General features: G+C 40.0%; 1 protein-coding gene across 2 annotated transcripts in view; it reads right to left on the bottom strand.

Moving 5' to 3' along the window:
• MYOM1 (myomesin 1) overlaps nucleotides 1–24,952 on the bottom strand; it is a 174,916-nt gene extending 149,964 nt beyond the window's left edge. Inside the window, exons 1-4 of one of the 2 annotated variants that reach the window (XM_036760648.1) lie at nucleotides 24,580–24,952; nucleotides 24,438–24,486; nucleotides 16,023–16,391; nucleotides 413–553 (exon numbers count right to left, since the gene is read on the bottom strand). In XM_036760648.1, coding sequence (XP_036616543.1) covers nucleotides 413–553; nucleotides 16,023–16,321 — 440 coding nt within the window. In that variant the 5' untranslated portion in view covers nucleotides 16,322–16,391; nucleotides 24,438–24,486; nucleotides 24,580–24,952. The remainder of the gene's footprint in view (nucleotides 1–412; nucleotides 554–16,022; nucleotides 16,392–24,437; nucleotides 24,487–24,579) is intronic. The other variant, XM_036760654.1, reaches the window with a different exon arrangement.
• Nucleotides 24,953–25,665: the final 713 nt, after the last annotated feature.

The following is a 25,665-nucleotide window of genomic DNA, read 5'->3' as shown; positions in this document are numbered from 1 at the left end:
TTAGGGGTGAAATTGATGGGGTAAATATTGGGCAGAAACTCCTTTGGGTTTGGACCCACTCTCTAAAGGGACCAGGGTGGCTTGAGGAGAATGTCCCCCCAGGTGTGTGTGTGTGTGTGTGTGTGTGTGTGTGTGTGTGTGTGTTTCTGTTCTGGCTGTGTCTTGGTCGTAGGTATCCTTTTGTAAAGGCTAATCAATGTTGATTGGTTGGATGGAGCTAGGATGCTGATCCCTGGCAATCTGCAGTCAAGAGCATACCAAAATGGGGGGTTTGAGTTGGTAGCATCCAGGAAACCCTACTCCCAGAGCCTCAGGAAACCTGAGGAAATGATGTAATCAAACTCATTCTGCAAGAATGAGTCCAGAGTCTTACTATAATAATGATAATACCAAAAACAGAAAGCATACATACCGCCCTGAGAAGATAGGTACCACGTAGTCTTTTGACTGGTTTTCTTTCTCTTCTCCAGAGACAAGGCTCTTTTTGGCCCTTTTAGTTTGTGGACTCAACTTGGAGGAATAATCTTCTATCATTAGAGATGAATCTGTGAGTCTGAAATAAAACCCCTGAGGTTAAACTCTAACAATATGGAAAGATATACTCAGAACACACACACAAAAGGTGAGATATAACTTGGAAAACATTTCATAGGATCTTGGATCTTGAATAATTTTCTTTCCAATCCAGAGCCCATTAAATGTGGACACATACAGAAGGAACTGAAAATAATGTTTCCATGTGCACATGAAGAAACGATTTAGGCTATATTTAAAACCAATGAGAGAATATCCTAGAAGAAGATTTGAAGGTTAAAAAAAAGCCTTTTATAATAATTCCTTTTGCTTATTGCTCTCATAGTCAATGTTCAACATTTTCTCTTTTTTAATGTAATATTTTATTTTTTCTCAATTACATGTAAAAACAAGTTTAACATTCCTTTTTTCTCAAATTTTGAGTTCCAAGTTCTCTCCTTCCCTCCCTTACCCTACCTCATTGAATAGTTTTCTCTTTTGAAGCAAAAGAGTCTATATCCCAATTCAGATTGTATTTATTTGCATGATTTCAGGGCCCCTTGTTAAACTAACCAGTAATGCAGGAGTCTAATGACTTAACAAAGAAATTCAATCTATTAATATCAGATGAATGCTTTGTATACAGAAGACACTTTGGGAGATCCAAAGAATAAGGCACATTTGATGCTCTCACTGAGCTTGTGTAGTCTAGTAGAATCCCTTGTTCCCTTCCAAATTCTGCTCAGGTGTCATATTCTACATGAAGCCTTTCCCTAATTCCCACAGATCTCCTCCCATGAGTGTATTTTGTGAGAGGTCATATTCATGGAACATGTGGCATAGTGCAGATGGAGTCAGTCTCAGAGTCAGGAAGACCTGGGTTTGAATCCTGCACCTGACACATGCTGCTGTACAACTCTGGACAAGTCACTGAGTCTCTCCATGCCCCAGGCAACTTTCTAAGACTATTAAGTTACAGAGGAGGTACCAATCTGCATTGGTAAGAGGGAGTTTCCTCATTGGGAGGTCCAATGATGGAATCATAGGTCTAGTCCGAAAAAGAATTTTATTTTGCATATAACTGTGTGTATGTGTGTGTGTGTGTGTGTGTGTGTGTGTGTGTGTCTTGTCTCCTCCCACAAATAGAAAGGAAGCTCCTTAGGAGCAGAGACTGTTTGATTTTGGTTTTTGTATTGCTGGCCCCTAACACGATGCTTGGTACAGATTGAGCATCTGCTTCAGAAATGTTGGTTAGTTCATTGGTTGATTGATGAAAGTAGGAACCATATCGTGAAGGGTACTGACTGCTATTCTGTGGTGCCTGGACATGAATTGTATAGATGTGGGGAAACAGTGAAGGTTTCTGAACAGGGGATTGAAGTGTGCAAAACAGAAAGATGAATCTAGAGGTGATAATAGGATGGATTTGGGCATAGAGATAAGAAGAAGACTGGAGAGAGCACTCTTTGTATCTCCCTTGACAGCTATTACATACAAGGCACTCAAATGATTTTTGTCAAATTCAATCTGTAGATTACTGTTGTTTGTCCTTTATGCTCAAAGGAGACCAAAATAACATCATAATATTGGGGTCAATGTACGGTGTGTTTGGCTTTGCTGATCATATCAATAGGAGCTCTGAAAGCTCCACCACGGGTTGGGCACAAATAGTCCATATGACCATTCGAAAGGAAAATGTGTCTAAATTTTCACATCGCATGTTTCATTTAAGTTACCACAATTCAGCTTTGCTCATAGAACACAACACCTTCTTTGATGAATGACTTTAGGTCCCTGCATTGTCCTAACCAGTAATGCAGGGGTAGATGACCTGACAAAGAAATTCAGTTTAATTCACTTCTATAGGTAGAGTCATCAGCAAAGAAATGATTGCGATTTTCCAAGTGTGAAGTGGTAAGGACACACATTACAATGGTAGAAACAGGAATTTCCTTTTGTTCTGTTACTAAAGACAGAAGACACTCACTAATGTTCCCCATTTGTTAACCCAAACATGGAAATTGGAATGTTTTTCCAGGCATTAAAGGTCTTTAAAGTAGAATCTATGTGGTGAAGTTATTTCTAATAATGAAGATCTAAGTGAGTACTTGCAGTACAAATAAAGAGAAGAGAACAGATGTGACAAGAGGTGAAGGAAAAGGAAGAGTCAAAGGCTATGCCACTCATGGGTGATTGAGTGAATGATGGTGCCATTGACAGATGTTAAGAAATCAGGAGGAAAAGCAGATTTTGGGGAAAGACAATAGGTTAAATTTTGGATATTTGAGTCTGTCATGTTAATAGCATACCCATGTGGAGATGTCTAAGAGGCAGTAATCTTGTCAGTGTTAAAGTCTATAGTGGCATCCTGACAGTGGATTGAGTGCTGGGCTTTGAGTCAGAAAGAACTCATCTCCGATGTTTATTGTGTTTGACCCTGGGCAAGTCAAGTAACTTCTGTCTGATTGAGGCTCCAGCACTTATCTTCTTGACTTCAGTTCCCATCACTAAAATGAAGGAGTTGGACTAGATGTCCTTTAGGGTCTCTTTCAGCTCTGATCCTATATTCTGCTAAGTTCCCTATGTTGAGGAAATCACAGATACTTCACACATTCTTGCACACGCAAATCTGATCATGCACGCTTCTTCTTTAAAAAAAGAAACTTTGTTGGCTTCACATTAAGTATCAAATAAAGTCCAGACTCATTATTTGGGTATTTCACAATCTAGTACCACCCTAATTTTCCAGATTCATTTCTGAACACTTTTTCTTTCATGTACTCTATGCTCTAATCAAGCTCAATTACTTACTGTACTTCCACTCTCCTGTCTCCTTGTCTTTGTCTATGCCATTCCCTAATGCTAGGATGCCAATTCCACTCTGAAATCAGTCTCTGATCACAATTTTCTCTTCTTCCTTGAGCCTCTTATAGTATTTTATTATATTATTATGTTTATATAACATTATTTTATTTATATTTATAATATATTATATATAATGCATTATAAAATATTTATTATATTATAATGTTTTGCTCAGTGCCTATTATGGTTTATATTCTATTGTAACTATGTGTCAATATTTGCTACATACACACACACTCACACACACACTCAGCAGATCATAAGCTCTAGACAAGAAGGAATCATATCTCATTATAAGCATTCTATTCCCCTATAAGTCTACTACTGTGCTTCAAACATAGCAAGTGCTTTAAAAAAGTTTTATTGAATTGAGTTGAATGGCAAGTCTAACTTTAATGATTCATAACAATATAAAGATGTAGGATAGATAGTATCATTTGTTTATACCTCATACTTCTCCCTCCACTGCATCCTGGGATATCTCCAGTCGTCCTGATCTGTATCTGGCCACTGGACCCAGATGGCTCTGAAGGAGGAAGTGAGGCTGGTGACTTTGCCCAGCCCCACATCACTTAAATCTAATTCATTTGCATGTCATGGCTTCACCTCCCTGATGTCTTGGTCCTTTTCAAGAATTCAAGAATGCAGGACAAACAACAACCTCTGTGAGTAGAAAAGGAACTGCCCACTGGGGACCAAACTGGAACTGGTCAGTTGGGCAACATGGCTTGCTTGCTTTCTCTTTCTTTCTTCCTTTCTTTCTTTCTTTCTTTCTTTCTTTCTTTCTTTCTTTCTTTCTTTCTTTCTTTCTTTCTTTCTTTCTCCCTCTCTCTTTCTTCCTCCCTCTCTCTTTCTTTCTCTCTCTCTCTCTCTCTCTCTCTCTCTCTCTCTCTCTCTCTCTCTGTCTCTCTCTCTCTCTCTTCCTTCTGTCCACATAGGGTGTCACACCCTTATCTATGGGTGCTCTGCCCAAAGGGAATGTAAATTTTAATCTGACATCTTTTTTTGTTTTGTTTATTCTTTCTTAAAGACTAGCCTTAACCCCAAACCACTCTGGCTCTCACTGATTGGCCAACAATAGGTCATAGGCCAAGCCCTGCTTGATCATTGTTTGGGCCCTGATTGGCTCAGAGTGAATGTAAATAGCAATTGTCTCTGTTTTGGCCAGAAACCCAGAGAATCTTCCCCTCCTAAAATTTTTTTTTTGGTGGGGGGGGATTAGGTAAAGAGGCTATTCTCTGCCTCCTTTCTTATTAAGTCTTAATCGCTGAATGGGCATTGTCTCAGGCAACCTGAGACCTGTTAAAGACCTTTGCTTGAAAAGGCCTAGGTCTCCCACTGCATTCTGGGCCATCTCCAGTTGTCCTGATCTATATCTGGCCACTGGACCAGATGGCTCTGGAGGAGAGAGTGAGGCTGGTGACTTTCCACAGCCCTGCCTCACTTAAATCCAATTCACTTGCAAGTCATGGCATCACCTTCCTGATGTCATGGTCTTCTTTGAGAATGAAGGACAAACAATAACAATAATCTCATACTTCTAGCATGACAGCATATGTTTAGCACAGTGCCTGGAATATAGTAAATGCTTTATCTAGCCACTCAGCAATCTATCATTTTTTCAACATTTATATAGCACTTTAAGGTTTGCAAAGCATTTTACAATTGTTATCTCATTTTATCCTCACAACTGAGGCAGATAGAAATGAATTGTCTTGGGGAAGCTAGGTGGCGCAGCGAGTAGAACACCGGCCCTGGAGTCAGGAGGACCTGAGTTCAAATCTGGCCTTAGACATCTGACACACCAGCTGTGTGACCTTGGGCAAGTCACTTAAACCCAATTGCCCTGCCCTCCCTCCTCCAAAAAAAAAAAAGATTAAAAAAAATGAATTGTCTTGTATAGGGTCACACAGCTATCAAGTGTCTGAAGCTGGATTGGAACTCATTTTCCCGACTTTGTGTCTGAAACTCTATCCATTGTACTGCCTAGCTGCCTATCTAACATGGTACCATCACGAACTGCTCTCTAGAAAATCTAAGTGATAAATCATGATCGATCATGTTCTCAAAAATTATCTTCAAGCACTTGGATCCTAAAAAAAAAGAAAAATTTTAAAGATTTATTTTAATTGGGAAAGTTTATAATCAGGGGACTTAAATTTTTGCACTTTCAGAACATTCAAACTAGTTCTTTGGAAGTCCTTTACAGAAAAAAAATAAACAACAACAAAAACAAAATACAAGTTTCCAAAGAAGTACATGAAAGACCTTGGGGTTAAGGACTTATGATGTGAAGTTAAAGAACAATCAAGAAGAGAAGTAGCCCTGGAGTAGCTACCATTTTGAAAATACTGACAGTTTTATAATGATATGGTACTGATCATTTTAAAGAAAGCAAATTATGGGCTATATCATGTTCAATAAAATATGAAGTCTGATGACTACTAATATTTAAGGTTGAGTTTTTTAGAATAATTAAAAATACTATATAAATTTAAAATTCCTTTAAATTTTAATTTTTCCTAGAGTCATCTGAGATCTTTGAAACAATTTGGACTTTTGGTGTGAGATACTTTAAAATGAAAACAATACACACACAATAGAAAACTCCTACAAAAAACCTTTTCATTTAATAGTAAGTTCCCTCCCGCAGTGGATTCTACCCTTGATGAAATTCTTCATTCAAGTTTTATATGGGATATTTAATTTTTAAAAAAGTTATATGCAGTGTTATTTCTGTCCCATTTAAAATTTTTTTTTCTTATCTTTATCCTTTCTGAGTTTTAGTTGTCAGAGATAATATGACTGTAGGGACTGAATATAGGATAGGGGGAGTTAGGGTTTGCAGGAGTACTATGTGTTCCTGACTCCATACGTGCATGCACATGTGTGTGTGTGTATGTGTGTGTACGCATATATATTATGGATATATATATATATTACATTTTTTCTGCACTATCCTACTGCTTATGGTTCTGTTTCCTACATTGTGAATTCCATAGTTGGCATGCACGTTTTGTTTCAAACAATGATGATCATGTTACATTACCCTGCCTGGGACATGCTTTGCCAGTAGCAGTCAAAGGGAAAATATAGAAAAGCTACAGCTAATTCCCTTGGAGTCTCTCTTGATCCTTCCAGGGAGCAGGGAGTTTTTCCTTCTCTGAATTTTTATGACGCTGTTTGCCTCTCTCTTAGACACATAACTACAAGACAAAATTGAATGTTACTTAAACTGTGAACTTCTTGAATATAGGGTCTTATCTTTTTAAATCTCCCTCAGTACTCAGTACAGTACTTTGCATATAGTAGGTGCTTAATAAGTATTAACTAAATCATATTTGTTGATGTTCCCTAGGAATTATATATAGTCATAATAACCAATCAAATACTAGTTGCTTGGCAATATTAATAGCAGCAGCAGCAGCAGCAGCATTGGTAGTAATACATTAACATAGAGCTTTAAGGTTTGCAAAGGACTTTACGTACATTATTTCATTTGATCCTCATAACAAATATGGGAGTTAATGCTACTGTTATCCCATTTTGCAGATTAGAAAGTAGTAGAAGTTCTCCCAGATTGTGGGTGGAGTTAAGGATCTTCCCCTTGCTAGCTCCTTGACCTTAGGAAAGTCACTTAACCTCAGAAATCTTCAGTTTTCTCTTCAAGGTACCGGGGATTGGCATGAGCAAAGGATGCCTCTAATGGAGTCTCCCCAAACGGAGGACATGATACATTCACATGATAATGTGAAATAGAAGTGCCTTGGAGTGGCGTTGGAACATACAAAGTGATTCTTTAACTGGTGGTAGTTTGCTAACCACAGGGTTAGGGGAAGACTTTTCAATTAGCCAGGACAGGGGGAGCCTTCAAGTAGGCAGTAGGCACCAGAACCTCAAACAATTTCTCTTAGTTGTTCTGTCTTGATGGATCTCTGATGTGGTTTGATTCCTTCACTGAGAGTGAGAAACAATGCTACAAGGGAAGAAGCCTCGGGCCTGGTTATTGAGGCCAATATGCGGCCCTGTGAAAATAGGCATTGGTCTTTTTGCCTCTAAATTTGATCTTTTCCATTTTAGGTGAGGGAGATTAATCTGGAGGCTCCAACTTGTGGATTTGGAAAGGTCAAGAAGGTGAGCTTCCAGGAGTCTGGGAATCTGATTCCATGATCGGTTTTATAGCCAGCCCAGCCTTGATGCTTAGAGGAGCAAGGAGTGGTGACCTTCAGGGCCCCACTTTACAGAAGCTGAAATAAGAACTCATCCAGAAGATGACTGCTACATCTGGAAGCGAATACCAATATTATGCAGGAAGTGTGCTGAGTGGATCTACTCCAAGAGACCAAGGTCAGATAAGGGGGGCAGCATGCCCCGAAGATATAAAGGAGAAATGGTTATACTTTTGTTATCGCTTTATCTTAGAAGTAAATATCCTGTTATAAAAGCTTGTTGACATTAAGTGGATAAAAGGAACTGGGGGTGCAAGTCACTGGCACCTAACAGTGGGAGGAATATAACTTGGTGGAGGCTTAAACCGATGGCATTAGAAAAGAGACACCACCAAACCTTTCAGAGTTGCCACTATAACCGTGAGGGGCCTGATCCTGTAGTAGCATGCCAGAGCACAATCATTATGCATAGGGCCTCATCCTTCACACTTTGGGGGGCTTTCAAGTTTGGACACCCTAGTTTGTCAAATCATAGAGAAACTGGGGGAAATGTTTTTGTTTGTTTGTTTGTTTTAGGCTGTAATTTTGCAATTGGTGTTTTGCAGTGTGTGTTTCCATTTGAAAGTTCCTTTTTGGCAGCTAGGTGGTTCAGTGGATAGACCTGAATTCAAATCCAGCCTCAGACACTAGCTGTGTGACCCTGGGCAAGTCACTTAATCCTGTTTGCCTCAGTTTCCTCATCTGTAAAATGAGCTGGAGAAGAAAATGGCAAACCACAACAGTATCTTTGCCAAGAAAACCCCAAATGGGGTCACAAAGAGTCAGACACAACTGGACAATAACAAATAATGAATTTGTAGACTTTCACATTTGTTGCTTCATTGAATGTCTAAGTATTTATGTTTACTGTATTACTGAATCCCAAATAAGTATTGGTGTAAGGACTAACATGAGAAGTATATAATTCACATTATTAAAATGATAGTGCCCATATGAGAAATGCTCATATTTTCTTTTTGCATTTAAACAGAGCTAGACTGCTTGCCTTATTGCAGGATCCTGATACATTACAATTCTATAGGGTACAGTTGGCCTGTGGGCCTAGGAACTCCAAATAATCAACTCTTGGTGCTAGATTTCTTTTCTCAGCAGCTTCACCATTCTTCTGGGCTTATTTGACCTCATTTGAGCCTCTCTATTATCTCACAATACAGTTGTGAGGATTGCACATAATGTATGTAAACCCTTTACTGCAAACTTTAGAACATCATTTGTCACCTTATATACGAAGATAAAAATCCTCTCATACCATAGACTATGGTTTGCCATGGTCCGTGGTCACTGTGGTAATTTTGCTAGTGGCCACTGCATTTTCAGCATCTGAGTTGGCTCTTCCTTCTCTTGTTTCATCCAGAAAGAGTGGAATAGAGAAGGTCAAAGCCCCTGTAGAGACTGCTTCAGATCTTAAAGAGGTCCTGGGCCCCTGTGGGGAAGCTCAGTTACCCCGTGCTGCTGCTTGGCCAGCAGGAAGATGCAGACACCACAGGGCCTCTAGCACTGCAAAAATGGACCTGACATTTTAACTGAGAGGCACTGGAAAACACCAGCCCTGCTTCTCCTGGGCCTTTAGCTGATTCAATTCATATCACATAAAAGGAAACACATTCCTTTCCTAGCGCATGGTTCACTTACCTAAGAAAGGCTGCAATAGCCCTCTGGGCTTCTCATATTATCTCAGCCTAAATCAAGCATGAATTTAATATACAAGAGGCAGCTAAGAAATAAGGACATTTTTTATGTACAAAATGCAAAGAATGATTGCCAATTAATTTTATGGAATGAAAAGAGTCCACTGAGTCCTACCTTTCTCCTTCAACAAACAAATCGAGAGACACATCGGGTTAGAGTAGTGGGAGAGGGTGAGATGGGGGCTTGGGACCATCCTATTGTTCTTCCTGTATAAAGGATTTAAGTCTTTGTGATTCTTCATGCAGTTTAATGGCTTTTAAAGAGGCAGTGTTGACTTTCTGTCCTCATTAAATTTTCCTCTAGCCTCTCACCCTGCTAACAGTGTCATCGTTTCATCATTTTAATGGGTCTGATAATCCCAAGTACTTAATCCTGGTATCTCATGTTGATTCTTCATTATACAGTGACTAGGGTTGTAGTTTGGGTTTATTTGTTTTTTTGTACCAACACATGGATAATAATGTGATTTTCTTGGAGTAGAAATTAAAAGATAGTATTCCCCAGCCAGCAACCCTTGCAAAGGAGACAAGAAAGCGTGACCTTACTTCTTAGTCATTTTCAGACAAATCCAATTTCCCATAAAATCCTAGTTCAATTTGGTTTTCACCAACAAGGTTTAACCTCTTATGGCTTTGAATCAGTGTATAGATTTCAGGACTTATACAATTTCAGCAGTAATTATTATGTAAGAATTAAATAATAAAGTAAATATATAATAAAGGAAATGGCTTCATGGAATCTACCTATGGTTTGCTGAAAGAAGACTAATTTGTTAGATTTATGATCCTCTAAAGTACATCACCAAAGTCAATGGTTCTGGAACCCATCAGATTGACTAAGATGACAAGAAAGGAAAATGACAAATGCTGGAAGAGCTGGGGGAAAATAGGTACACTAAAACACTGTTAGGGGAACTGCGAACTGGTCTAGCCATTCTGGAAAGCAATTTGGGACGATTCTCTAAAAGCTATTAAACTCTGCATGCCTTTTGACCCAGAGATATTTATACTAGATCTATACTCCAAAGAGGCCAAAGAGAAAGGAAAAGGACCCATACATATGAAAATATTTATAGCAGCTCTTTTTGTGGTAGCTAAGAATTGGGTGCTGAGAGAATGCTCATTAACTAGAGAATGGCTAGACAAATTGTAGTATATGAATGTGATGGAATACTGTTGTGCTGTAAGAAACGGTGAAGGGGATGGTTTCAGAAAAACCTGGGAAGACTTGTATGAACTGCTGCAGAGTGAAGTGAGCAGAACCAGGAGAATAATTGATACAGTAACAACAATATTGTAAAGACAATCAACTTTGAAAGACTCTGACTTTGATGAATACAATGAACAACCACAATTCCAGAGGACTCACGAAGAAACATGCTTTCTACCCCCAGATAGAACTTGCAGATTCAGAGTACAGATGGAAGCTTTTTTTTCTTTCTTTGTTTCTGTCTTTTTTTTTTTTTTGAACAGGCTAAAGTGGACTTTTTTTTTTCATTATCATATGTTTCTGCGGGATTTTATTTTTTTTCCTCAACGAGTTGGGGAGGAAGAGGAAAGAGGAAGAGAATTTGCAAGTGAAAAGAAAATTAAATTAAAAAAAGAAAAAGTCACTTTATTCAGAAACAAATGAGCTTCAGCCTCTAACCTTAATTGATGAACATTAAGGACTGACCTGACTCCCTGAGAGTACAAAAGGACACTGTAGAGATTCTGAGAGAACTAAACAAAGCTGGGGAAATGAGGTTTTGCCCTAGGACTCCAATATCTGTGCTCCCTTCGAAGGAAGGCATGTGTCTTCCAACAGGAATTGTGGCACCTCATGATCCTCTGTGCCAAGGCTAGATTTGGATTCAGGCATACCATGAGAGGACGTGGTCCAACTCTCACTCCAGCAGGGGGTTGGGGTAGGCAGGATGCAGAACTCATTATCTTTCCCTCCAAACTTTTCCTTATTCACAACTTTCTGATTACTATCAAGGGTATCGCTTTCCTCTGAGGCACCCAGGCTCACAACTACGGGGTCATCCCCAATTCCTCACTCTCACACCACTCCCCAATTTCCAATCTATTGTCAAGTCTTGTTTCTCCCTTCACAGCATCTCTTGTATCCATCTCCTTCTTTCCATTCATATAGCAACCATCCCAATAAAGCTCTCACCACCTCACACCTAGACTATTTCGAATAATCTTCTAGTTGCTCTCTCTGCCTTAAGACTTGTTTCTACATTCACAACATTTGTAAACTTCTTTCCTTTATAACCACCTCCAGCCTGGTGCAGGGCCTCAGCACCTTGTACTTTGAGTATTACAATAACCTTGCCTCGAGTCTCTTCCTGCTCCAATCTATCATCCATCCACTCAGCTCCCAAAGTGGTCTTCCTATAGAGCAAGTCTGACAATGCCATTCCCCTACTCAATAAACTCCAGTGGCTCCCTATTACTTCAAAGATCAGATTTAAAATCCTGTTTGTCCTTCAAAGTCTTTACAATCTAGTCCCTTCCTACCTTCATTTACAAAGTTACATGTGCTCTATAGTCTGTCTATGCTAGCACACTTGCTATTTCTCACACATAACCCTCCATCTCACAGCGCCATGCATTTGCACTGACTGTCCCCCATGGCCCACCTCTGCCTCCAGGCTTCCCTCAAGACTCAGCTCATGTCCAGTCTCCTTCAGGAGTCCATCCCCTACCTCCAAGCACCTCTCCCACCTAATTACTTTCTATTTACACTATATATGTTTTGTGTGTACTTAGTTGTTTGCATATTGTCCACCAGTTAGGGTATGAGCTCCTTGAGAGCAGAGAATGTGTTTTTGCCTTTCTTTGTTTTGCCGGAACTGATCACATTTCCTGGCATATGTCAAGTGCTTAATAAAAGCTGATTGGCTGACTGATTGACCAAAAAGACCCTTATCCCCAGAGTCCTGTCCCAGTGGAGGTCTGTCTGCGTTCCCCCTTCTAAATCCTGGGGGGAGGAAGGGTGACCTTCTCCTAAAGCTGGACTTCCTCCATGTCACTGCCCTCCCACCCTTAGCCCTGGTCAATTATTTTTGCCTGAAGAGAAAAAGTTCCTAGTTATAACTCTGGAATTTGGTTTTCCTAACTTAGAGGAACAAAGATGAAGAGATTGAACCACATGACCTCTAAGATCTCTTCCAGCTCCAACATTCAATGATTCTAGGAAATAGATGGTGGGAAATGTATTCCAAGGTGACTACCTGGGATGAATACGGGAAATGCTAGCAAGGCACCTGACTCCTTTTGGGAGTGAAGGTGAGGAAGGGCTCAGCCCTGACATTAGCTCAAGGTCCTTTCAGACCAAATTCTAGTCAACCTCAAAGTTAGAATTTGGATGCAGGGGCTTCCTGATCAGTTGCTGTTCAGTTCCCAGCAGCCCCACATAATTGACAGGTCGGAAACTGGGTATTGCTTTTCACAAAAGAGTCATTTCAAATGAGTCAGATATATGATATATGTTTTACTATCATTCTACCATAACAAGCTGCTTTTAAAAAAGAGAGAGAAAAAAGTAGGAATGGAAAGAGTTGTGAGGGTTATCTTTGAAAAAGAATTTTCATTTCCCATGAGGTTTCTTATCTGGGTTTTAAAAATGGCTAAAAATTACAGAGGCTGCTCACTTCCAAAAGGCTTAAAAAAAATAAACATGCTGAAGGCACATTATTCATGTCTAAGATAATAGCTAAACTGACAGATAAATATTATCTTCTAGGTTTTCTCACAGAATTTTCATTTTTACATGATATCGGGAGCCAAATTAAGAAGACATGCAATTTCAAGAATGTTTAAAACGTAATATTCTTTGGGAATTCTTCAATGGCTGAGAAAGCAAATAAATTTTCTGAGTTACAGTTCTAATCTGACTTTCACATTATTAATGGTTACATGTTATGGAAAACACCTATCTTCTTCAGGCTCCTTGAGCACGAGCAGTACAGGAAAATGGATATCTATGGTGCCTTTTTCCTTTAGGACATGACAGTTGTTTTCCTTATCAAGGGGAACCTTCTGGATTTGGGCTTTTTTGGCCACAGTCACAGGACATTTTTTAGGCAAAAGAAACAACACATCACTAATTCTTTCCCAATTTTCTTTCAAGATGGTAAGCATTGTCAGCCAGGCTACTTGAAGCCACAGCCTACATTGCTACCCTGAAGGTGGTTCTGAATTTGTGGCCAACAGTTATGAATATCCCAAGGCAGAATCTGACCCTGTGAAAAGAAGCCTGTAAAATGATCTTGTTCCATTTAACACTGGGATTCCAGAACTAGAGTCTCATAAATTCCAGGTCTACACTAACAGATCCTGGCTGAACATACCAGCAGCTGCCAATAGTTCACTGACTGAGCTAAGAAAATGGCAGCCCTGTATCCTGGGCCATATTCCAACAGCAAAGGGATTTCTGCCCTCAAGCATTCCAGCAAGTGCCTTCATCAAATCCATTTTTTTTCTTTCCAGAACAAGTTTTAACTTCCCAGACACATATGGTGCTATATGTTATGGGGCCAGATTTTGATGGAGTGAAGTTTTGTGAAAATTAAGATGATAGGACAAAGGGCCTTGGTTGGGCTACCCCTTCCCTATTTCAGTAACAAATGTAGTCTATGCAAAAAGAGGGCTTTTTATTTTATTCACTTTAACTCTGAAATTTTACATCATCATGTATATGTATTATTTCTGTTCAATGTAGATAATTAGCATAATCTGTATCTATTTGTTTAGCATATCTATATCTATTTATTTAGCATAATCTATATCTATTTATGAAACTGTTATATTATATTATACAGCTACTATTAAACTATTTATAAAACTAAACCATGAAACTATGAGGCCAAACTCCTTAATCTGGTATTTAAGGTCCTCCACAATTGGACCCCAGCCTAACCCTTCAGCATCATCTCACAGTGACCTCCTCAGCTCCCTAGTCAATCGGGACTGGTCCTCATTCTCTGAATCCACCCTATGCTTTCCTGCCCTCATGCCTTGGCTCATGTTGTCTGATCCCCATGAATTCCTCATCCCTGCAGGCCCCACCCTGCCTATCCAATTTCTATTCATCCTTCAAGTCCTAATTCCAAGGCTGAGACTCACTCACCGCCCCACAAGGCCTTCTCTGATCTGGCTGTCAGAAGGAATCTCCATTTTCTGAATTCTCTAGTGCTTGGTTGGTGCCTTGCTTAATTGTGCTTTCACATTCACCTGGTTATTAGAGTTGTTTATAGAATATGACGAACTCCTTGGGGGTGAGGACTATCTTCTTTTTGTCTTTGTATGCTTAGCACCTAGCATAGTGTCTTGCTGGGCAATCACGGTTAACATTTATATAGCATTTTAGGGTTCACAAAGCACTTTACATATATTATGCCATTTGATTTTATCCCCAAAACAATTGTGGGCAGTAGGCACAATTATTATCCCCACTTTACCAGTGAGGAAACTGAAGTTGAGAGAGTTTAAAAGTTAAATGACTTGACCCTGGTCACATAGCTGGTAGAGTACCTGAGGGAAGATTTGAACACAGATCTTCTTAACTCCAAGGCTAGGACTCTAGCCACCAAACCACCTAACTGCTGACTTCAAAAACAACACACTTATTGAATTATTTGATATGCTAAAAAGAGTACTGGATGTGTAGTCATTCAACTTGGGATAGAATCCTGACTGTGCCACTTACTACTTGTGTGACCTTGGGTAATTTAATTCATCCCCTGAATCATCAATTTTTTTATCTATAAAATGGGAGAGTTAAACTAGAAGACCTTTAAGGTCCCTTCTAGACAGAAATCTTTCTATTTGTCCTACTATCTATGAACTGAATTGATTTTGTATTACTGTATTATCGCCCATACTAAACTATAAGAGTCTTGAATATGTAACTCATCTTTGTATGTCCTTTATGTCTATCAAAATTCTGTTAACATAGCAGATTTGAGCTGATTTTAAGGTCCTCACAATTGGACCCCAATGTACCCATTGAGCCTCATCTCCTAGCACCCTCTTCACCCCTTAATGCTCCAGTCAATCTGGACTAGTCATCATTTCCTGAATTCACTCTATGATTATACTCCCTTAGAACTTTTGTTGAGTGACTGAATATTAAAAAAAAGAAACAAGTTTTTAAATCTAAAGGAAATGAGATATGATATGTGTTATTTGAATAAAGCCAGAGGAACCACCAGATTGCCTCTCTATCGATAAATAGAATAAATGACAGCTATGCTCCCACCCTTCTCTCACCAAGTGTTTGCTCTAAGTGCTGTGCTGGACCTTGATTTAGACAGTAGCATTTCTAAAGCCAGGAAACCTGTTATGAGAGTTTAAATCATGTTTTCTTTGTCTACTGCTGCCGCTCTTCTAACATCTGGCAAAGCTTCCCTGCTAAGAGAAATATCACAGTTTACAACTCAAGTAAGATCCCAGCATGCAAACAAGGAAGACTCTGCTCATTGTGACCGCAAAGGGAAGTAGACAGGTGGGAGCAGAGGTCCAGCCACGGCTGGCATGTCCTTGATTCGCCATTCCAGGAGGCTGAGCCTTTCACAGGTTGATGTAGTCAAGCCTCCCAGAGAAAAGAACCCCCCGTCTCTATTCCATGTACCAAATAGCTACGATAACTGGGAAGGACAGAAATAACTATTTCAGAGAGTTATTGGAAATGATGTATCTTTTCCCCAGTCCCTAAAGATGTGTTTTTACCTACCCAAGATTGTAGCCATAATCGTAGGCTGAAGATGCTTTACTACTGACTTCGGATCCTAAGGAATAGGCTGCAGATCCAAGGCTATAGGCCTGGGAGCCCTGCCTATAGGCCGAAGAACCATAGGCCTCTGAGGCCTGGTGGTGGGCCGAGGACATGTGACTGTAGGCTGTTGAGCCATGAGTATAGATGGCAGAGCTCTTCTTCTCCTGCTGATATTGGCTCATGGTGGACCGAAGATCTTTGTTGCGATAGGCTCTGTCATAGTGCTCATGGTACTTCTGGTAGAAAGGCAAAGACATAGTGCGCCACTACTTTGTACAGTTCTTTATGGAGGTCTGTTTTAATCAGGAGTCTCAGGGGACAGATGATCTACCAACAAAAAAAAAAGAAAATGAAAACCATTTTAATAAACAGATGAGAAGTTAAATACGGGAACCAACATTCTCCTATTGGCTGGGTTATTATTCTTCATAGTTTCTTCCTTAGATTCCCCTCCAATAAAAGAGGAAATCACCCCATTCATATTAGACATGGAAGATGGTACTCTTCTTAGGATCCTTTGCCTAAATAGGTCCTTTGCCTCCTGGTTTTTATGGGACAATCGGAGTGGTCACATGTAAGAAACCCTCTAAATGGTCTTCTGAATGCTCAGCCTTTCACCATGTGAGGATAGAGGTAAAACCAAAACAAGGTAGTCATTTAGAGAGTTAAATTTCATCAATAAGAGGGGCACCTACATGGCTCAGTCTGTTCTGGAGTCAGGAGGATCTCAGTTCAAATCCAGTCTCAGACACTTGATGCTTACTACCTGTGTGACCCTGGGCAAGTCACTTAATCCTCATTGCTTCACAAAAACAAACCCAATAAATTTCATTAAGAAAAGGCCACGTAACTTTACCTCATTAAAAAAGAGCTCCTCAAAACTTGATAAATCTCTTGGTCATGCAAAAATTCTCAGCTATATGGTACATTAGATAGAGCTTGGAGTTAGGAAGGCCTGAGTTCTAATCCTGCCTCAGATACGAGCTGTGTGAATCTAAGCAAGTGACTTAACCTCTCTCAGCCTCAGTTTCCTCATCTGGGAGACATTGCTAATAATAGCACCTACCTCCCAAGGTTGTTGTGAGGATCAAATGAAATGACGTATGTTAAAGAGTTTTGCAAACCTTAAAAGGCTATATAATTGCTAACTATTGCTATCCATTGTAGCCATTGCACTTTTTGTATCCAATTCAAAATACTGAGATTAAGGTTACAGGAACAAATATCACCATCCAATGCTCACTATTGATTGTAATCTCCAGTATATTCTTTTCAATGTGGGAAAATTAGCCCAGAAGCAAAGAAGTTAACTGGTACTCCTTGGGATCATAGGTTCTTAGATATAGAATTAGTAGAATTAGAAAGGACCTTAAAATCCTTTACAGAGCTGAGCACAATGCCTAGCACTATGTAGGCATTTGATAAATGTTTATTGACTATTAGTGATTCCAGGCACTGAAGTCAGGAAGACTCATCCGCCTGAGTTAAAAAATCTGGTATCAGACACTTACTAGCTATATGACCCTGGCTAAGTCACTTAACCCTGTTTGCCTCAGTTTCCTCATCTGGAAAATGATCTAGAGAAGTAAATGGCAAACCACTCTAGTATCTTTGCTGAGAAAACCCCAAATGGGATCACAAAGAGTCAGATACACCTGAAATGACTCAACAACAACCTTACTTCTCTATGGAACACTACATCAAGACTGTAAAATAAGACTTGGTGAGTGGAAGTTAAAAGGAAAAATAAGATGACCAAGCAAAATTTAGCAATTAGGTATAAATCATAGTATTTCAAAGCACTGTGAGTAATGAGAATGCCAGTCAGTCGAAGGACATTTATTAAGTGCCTAATATGTGCCAGGCACTATGCTAAGCTCTGGGGATACAAATAAGAAAAAGCCAGTCCCTGCCCTCAAAGAGCTTATAATCTAATGGGGGAAGACAACACACAAAAAGAAGCTGAAAAGTGGGGAAGAGAGGGGAGAGAGGAGTAAGGGGATATGATGAAGTTCAAAGAAGGGCAGCAGGGTAGGGAATGAAGAGAATGTGCTTGGGTTTGATGGTATTTAGATGGTCAGGAGACCTGGATTCTAGTTGGAGATCTGCCAGTAATTAGAGGCATGACTTAGAGAAAGTTTGAGTTGGAAGGAACTTCCAAAGTCATTTAGTCCAACTGTTTATGAATATCCCCTCCACATCATTCCCTGACAAGCAGTCTTCTAGCTTCTGCTTGAAGACTTCCAGGGTTGTCTAAACATCTCCTGATGCTTAGGAGACCCAAAAGAATCAACGGAGGATCAGTAGGATCACAGACTGGAAACTAGAAGAGATCTTAGGGATTATTGAGTTTAATGCCCTCATTTTACAGATGAAGAAACTAAGACCCTGATATAGGGGGTGCAGTGGCTAGAGGGCTGGGCTTGGAGTCAGGAAGACCTGACTTCAAATATGCCTCAAACACTTACTAGCTGTGTGACACTGGGCAAGTCATTTAACCTGGTTTGCCTCAGTTTCCTCATCTGTAAAATGATCTGGAGAAGGAAACTGCAAACCACTTCAGTATCTTCACCAAGAAAACCCCAAATGAGGTCATATAACTGAAATGACTGAACAACAACATAGAAGGTTCAATGAAACGTTTAACTTCTGCAATGCTTTCTGTGATGTCCTTCTTTGGAGCAAGCCCCAGGGCTATTCCCCTTGGCAATGGTCAAGCTAGTTTAAGACTATGTTTGTTAAGATGATTTAATTATTTATTTTCTACTTAGTTTCACTATTTCATCTTATATCCCTAACTGTTGGGAAAATTTCTCCTTGTTTTCAAAATTGTGAAAATTTTCGATTCAGTCCAAGTGAAGTTAATTTTCTACAGAATTCTATTCTTATAGGTGGCAAATTTCATCTTCTAAGAAGAGATGAGAGCTCAAATCCTGTCACTGTCACTTTCTACCCATGGAGCCTTCAAAAAGCCATCTTGATCTCAGTTTCCTCATTCGTAAAATGTTAAACAAGATAATCTCTAAGGTCCTATTGAGTTCTAAGTCCTACGATCCTATTCACCTTATTTTGAATGCATTTTAGCTTATGTATCAATGTTTTTCTTTAAATGGAGTGCCCAGGAAGAAACCCTACAGGAAAGTAGGGGGAAGGGGATAAGAGAAGGGCGATGATAGAAGCGAGGGCAAATGGGAGGAAGGGGTAATCAGAAGCAAACACTTTTGAGGAGGGACAGGGTCAAAGGAGAGAATAGAATAAATGAGGGAGTGGGATAGGATGGAAGGAAATATAGTTAGTCTTTCACAACAAGCCTGTCATGGAAGTGTTTTGCATGACTATACCTGTATAACCTATATTGAATTGCTTGCCTTCTCAATGAGAGTGGGTGGGGAGGGAGGAAGGAAGAGAATGTAGAATCCAAAGTTTTAAAAACTAATATTAAAAATTGTTTTTACATGCAACCAGGAAATAAGATATACAGGCAATGGGATATAGAAATCTATCTCGTCCTACAGGAAAGTAGAAGGGAAGGGGATAAGAGGGGGTGGAGATAGAAGGAAGGACAAATTGGGGGAAGGTATAATCAGAATGCATGCTGTCTTGGGGTGGGGAGAGGGGAGAGATGGGCAGAAAATATGGAAGGCAAAATCTTGTGGAAGTGAATGTTGAAAACTAAAAATAAATTAATTAATAAAAAGAAAAAAAAATGTAGTGCCCAGACCTTAATACAATGCTTCATGAAAATTGATGTGATTTATAAACCTTACATTTCTATATAGATATGAGCTATTAATACTAGTATTATGGATTTGTTATTGTTCAGTTGTTTCAGTTGTGTCTGACTCTTTGTGACTCCATTTGGAGTTTTCTCGGCAAAGCTACTGGAGCGGTTTGCCATTTCCTTCTCCAGATCATTTTACAGATGAGGAAACTGAGGCAAACAGGGTTAAGTGACTTGCCTGGGGTCACAAAGCTAGTAAGTGTCTGAGGACAGATTTGATTCAGGAAAATGAGTGTTCCTGACTCTAGGCCTGGCACTCCATCTACATGCAATTTTTAAAAAAGCTATAGTCCTCCATAACAGGGAGAAGCTTTCCAAATACTACATACTAGTAGACAGAAGCAAAGAGCAGCACACTGACTGCCTTGAAGAATCTCTATGGCTAAAGCCTTGCAGATGATATCAAAGAACAGTTCAGCAACCATAATACCAGTAGAGATAACTAGATGAGCCAACACACTAGGGAATGAGGGTAATGTAATACCTAGTGGAAATGATGCCACACCCAGCAGGTGGCAATTTATCAACATCACCAGTTGACACGGATGGCTCTTCAGAATCAGACGTGTGAACTGCCCTTGCTGTGTGTGCTCCCTAGTCACAAGTGTCCATAAGTTTGTGCTCTCCACATGTATGATCTGGCCACATAGTCTCCTTTCATGCACATTACCTGTCTGCTAGTCCACCCTACTGGTGGTATGGCAGCCTATGGGAGAACGCACACAACTTGTGAATGAGGAGGACATTTTGTTTTCACATTATTTGTTATTATTTTTGGGAATCATCAATAAAGAGGTGGTAGTTGAAACCATAGATAAGCACAATATTATCGAGGGAGAAGAGAGAGCAAATAAAAAATGAACATTCAAGTAGCGCTTTAAAGTCTGTAAAGCACTTTATATATGCTATTTCATTTGAGTCTTATGCCAGCTAGTGAGGTAAGTATTATTATATTCATTTTACAGATGAAGAAACACCCAGGAAGGTTAAGTGCCTTGCCCACAGTCACACAAACTATGACAGTAGTGCAAAGTCTTCCTGATACAAGATCGAATATTTGGGACCCTATGTCATGCTGCTTATGTAAGTAAGGACACACCTTTGAAGAACACTCACATAAAGATGTCAGGAAGAGGAGGAGTCAACAAATGAGACAGAGGATGTACAGTAAACAGGTAGGAGACCCAAAAGAATCAATGGAGGAGCCTAGCATAGAGAAGTCAATAGTATCAAAAGTGCCAGAAAGTAAAGGATGTAAAGGAGGAGGAAGAGGAGAAGGAGGAGGAGGAGGAGGAGGAGGAGGAGGAGGAGGAGGAGGAGGAGGAGGAGGAGGAGGAGAAGGAGGAGGAGGAGAAGGAGGAGGAGGAAGAGGAGGAGGAGGAGGAGGAAGAGGAGGAGGAGCAGACCATTTATTTCATCAGAGGCCTGGTTTTAAGCAGCTGAGGAAAGAGGTTGTGGGATTGCAAAACTGGAAGAGACTTCAGTACTCATCCAGTTCAACTTCCAGTGGTAGCATTATTCTGAGAGAGAGATATACAGACAGTCAGAGATATACAGAGAAAGAGAGAGGGGAGGAGGAAGAGGAGGAGGTCGAAGATATGATCATGTTGGTGCGTGTCTGGAGTGGATGAGTAGGTTTTTAGAGTAGGGGATATTGAAGAACTAAGACATCAGGATTAACAGAGACTGTTGGCATGAATATTGATGTTCCTAAAGATGATGCCAATGGATGTTACGAAAAATAAGGGCATGACCTAAGTTGTAAAGGCTTTGAAAAAGTTGGGTGACCTGGAAGATAGTGTATGACTGCAGCAAGAATGAGGAGAGGATGATACAAGCAAACTTCATGTACTTTAAAAGAGGAAAGGTCATTAAGGAGAAAGGGAAGGTAAAGTAATAGCCTAGAAATAGAAGTGAGGAACAAGGAGCATGCCTGTCTATGTACCCCCAATCCTGTAAGTTAAATGTCCTCCAACGGCAAAGATTGCAAGGGATGTAGTGTCTTCAGGTAAGAGTCAGATTTCAGTTAGAGTGAGAAGATAAAAGGAATATTGATTACACCTAGATTGCTTCATGGAGAGAACTCTGGGCCTAGAGTCAGGAAGATCTGAGTTCAAATATGACCTCAGATACTTCTCAGCTGTGTGACCCTGGAAAGTCATTTAACCTCTGTTTGTTTCCGTTTCCTCAACTGTAAAATCAGCATAATAATAACACTATCTACCAGGGCTGTTATGAGGATTAAATGAGATGATATTTGTAAAGTGCCTGACACACAGTAGGCACTATATAAAATGCTAACTATTATTATTATTGTTATATGGCCAAGAATAGAGGGAAGTCTGCTGACAATCAAGGAGTTTCTTTTGGGCATAGTGGTATAGGCTAGATGATATCACCCAACCATGTCCACCCCACTAGAGTGAACTGGGAAGTTATAGTAACAATCAGAAGGGAGGTGAGGGTTTGGGAATAAGGAGCATGGACAATGCACTTACCCCTAAGGGTATGAGATTGGATGACTGAGACTAAGGAGCTGGGCCATTGGCAGAGTGCATCTGCCTCGAGTTTATAAGAGCATGCTATGTGTTAAAAGCCAGAAACTAACTAGCAGAAGGAGGTGTTAAGAACTTATATCCTGCATATGTTGCTTTAATACGCATATATCTTTGAAACATTTTGGCCCTAGTCTATTTTTATGGCTTCTTTTTACACCAAAAGATCATTTTTATTTTTCATATTTAAGGACATATGGTATAGTTGTAGAGAGAAAATGTGGTCTTATGGCTGTAATGCTGGATTTGGAGTTAGGAAGACTTGGTTCAAAGTCTATCTCTTAGTTACTGGCTGTGTGACCCTGGACAAGTCACTTAACCTGTATGAGCTTCAGTTTCCTCATCTATAAGAAATGGAAATGATAACAAAGGCACCTCCCTCACAGGGTACTAGCAGTATCAAATTGGGCAATGACTATGCGGCACTCTGTAAGCCTTAAAGTAGGAGCTCCAACTCCTTTACCATAGGAAACTGAGACTCAGAGAGGTTACAGCTGTTGAGTGTCTGAGGCAGGATTTAATTCCAGGGCTCCACGAACCCAGGTCCAACTCTCTATTTCCTATTGCATGCTGTCCCCCACAGTAGTCATCCTTTGAAACATAGACATATTTAACCTACATCATTCTATTATAATGGGCAGCTAGATGGGGCAGTTGGGCCTGGAGTCAAGAAGACTTATCTTCATGAATTTAAATCTGGCCTTAGACACTTATTAGCTGTGTGAACTTGGGCAAGGCGCTTAATCCTATTTGCCTCAGTTTCTTCATCTGTAAAATAAACTGGAAAAGGAAATGACAAACCACTCCAGTATCTCTGCTAAGTAAATCCTAAATGGGGTCACAAACGACTGAACAACAACAAATTCTATTACAACTAAATCCAGCATATGATTTTTTTTAAACGTTGTTTTCATGGTCTGAAACCAAACCAAGAAATCATCATCTTCATTTTCTAAATCTACTAGGGAAAACCCAAAAACAGAATATCCGAGGGGTTGCTAGTAAGAAAAAATCTATATTATGTGCTAAAGAATGACTATCTTAATTACTTCTTGATAACCTTTGTCAAGCACCTACTATTTGCCAGGCACTGTGTTAAGCATTTTCACCAATATTATCTCATTTGATCTGATCAACAACCGTGAGAGGTAGGTGTTAATATTATCTCCGCTTTTATGATTGAAGAAACGGAGGCAAATAGAAGTTAGCTGACTTGTCCAGTGTTACTAGTGTGGCTAGTGAGTGCCTGAAGTCACATTTGAACTCATTCCTTCCTGACTTCAGGCCTAGCACTCTATCCACTGCACAACCAAGCTGCCTCTGATGTGATAGGTGCTTAGGGAGAAATGTCAACTCTGAGGCCAGAATGTTTGTAAGTGTTCAGGCTACCGATGTTGTAGTCCGCAGACTGGCAGAAGGTGTTAATTTTAGCACTGTTACAGTGAAAGTGGCCCTGGATTTGGAAACAGAGAAAGGCCCTGGTTTTGAGTCTGAGATCTCTGCTGGTTATTCTCTATGAGTACTTGTGAAAATCACTTCTCTGGGCCTCAGTTTCCAATTCTGCAAAACAATGGGGTTAAATTAAATGGTACCTGAGCTCCCATTTGGCTCTAAACCTATGATCATGATTGTAACTCTCGGGTGTGATTTATTGTCTTGGAAAAATTATTACATCCTGGTCTCCTGCAGCAATATCAGGGAAATTTTCTGACGGTGCCTTCAAAGAGTTCATCTGCTTCTCTGTGTGCCTAACCAGAGCGAATGAAGCCCACGGATTTCAGCTTCCTTATTCATTTCAGATTCTACACAATTCCAACTCCCACCCCCCACCCCAGACTACTCTGTTTTAAATGGTGAAAGCACAATTAGCTCAGATTTACACTGTTCAGACAGAAAGGCATTTCCACCTCCCTGTAGTTCTAGCAATAGTTTATTTTAAAACAAGTATAATGTTCAGTAAGAATAGCTGTGCCAGAATAAAATAAAATAAAAAATACTGGTCCCCTGCCCCACCCTCCTTTTTCCCAATAGCTTCACCTTTCTATTTCTCTGCTGTTTCCACAAGTCCCTCAACAAATTGCTGATCCTGGAAGACAGAAGGAGCTATAATCAATCCAAGCTTGTTAAACTCACATACAAAATAAGCACATTCTTCCATGAAAATGTCACACTTACTTACCAGGGTCCAAATGAGTAATGATGGTGGAAAGGTTCCGATGTAGCGATGGAACTGAATGACAGAATGAAGAATCTGCCCAAGTTGAATCGAAGAAAAAAAAAAGAGGCAGGGCTAAAGACTGGCCCTGGGGGCCAGTACAAAAATAATGCCTGTAGTCAGGAGAAAGTCAGGGCCATAGACCTGGCCTTTTATGGCCAAGAAGGCAGATAAATTTAGCAACCAAGGGGGTGGGGTAGGGGGGAGATCAAGAAGAACAGACACAGATGATAGCCATAGCTTCAGGAATTCAGGCAAGCAAGTCCTCGAGATTCCCCTTTGGGGAGGCCTCACCTCACCTAACCAAAAAGGAAAGCTTCATTTTGCTACAAGAGAGAGTGCAGTGTTTTTTGGTCAGCAGAAATTTTTAAAGCATGTGAAAGTTCCCAGGGAAAGAACAGTCAATGTTGGCAGTGAAAATGAAGCCAAGTAATTTGAACCTCAGAACATAATTGGAATGTTCATGGCAAGCTGCAGGCCTCGGTGTTCTGTTAATAGTACATGTACAGTAGAGATAAATGAATAGACAATGAAAGAGGAACAAGGAGAAAACAGTAGGCAAATGTCGTTAAGAAACGAGGTAGAGGTGTTAGGACTGCAGGTGGTGGATTGGCTGCCATAACCTTCTCTCATTTAATGCACGTTTATAAGGAGGGTCACAGGCTCAGTGAAAAGATGGATTGATTATACTTTCAACACATTGTCCTGTGAAACAACATACTTTATTTTCCTAATGTAGAGGCTATAGGGCAGGTAGTTGGTGCCTTGAATAGAGTGGTGGCCCTAGAGTCAGAAATATCTGAGTTCAAAACTGGCCTCAGAAACTTACTGTGTGACCCTGGGCAAGTCACAACCCTGTTTGCCTCAGTTTCCTCATCTGTAAAATGAGAGGGAGAAGGAAATGGAAGACAACTCTAGTATCTTTGCCACCAAAAGCCCAAATGGGGTCATGAAGAGTTGCTCACGACTGAAATAACTGAACAACACTGTCCATGGAAGAGAAAAGTTATTACTAAGTTCATGGATTAAAGTTATGCTTATGTATCTATT

This window comes from Trichosurus vulpecula, chromosome 1, assembly GCF_011100635.1.
Source record: "Trichosurus vulpecula isolate mTriVul1 chromosome 1, mTriVul1.pri, whole genome shotgun sequence".
Taxonomy (NCBI): domain Eukaryota; kingdom Metazoa; phylum Chordata; class Mammalia; order Diprotodontia; family Phalangeridae; genus Trichosurus; species Trichosurus vulpecula.
Note: the sequence above shows the minus strand (reverse complement) of the source record. Positions and strands in the feature narration are given on the sequence as shown.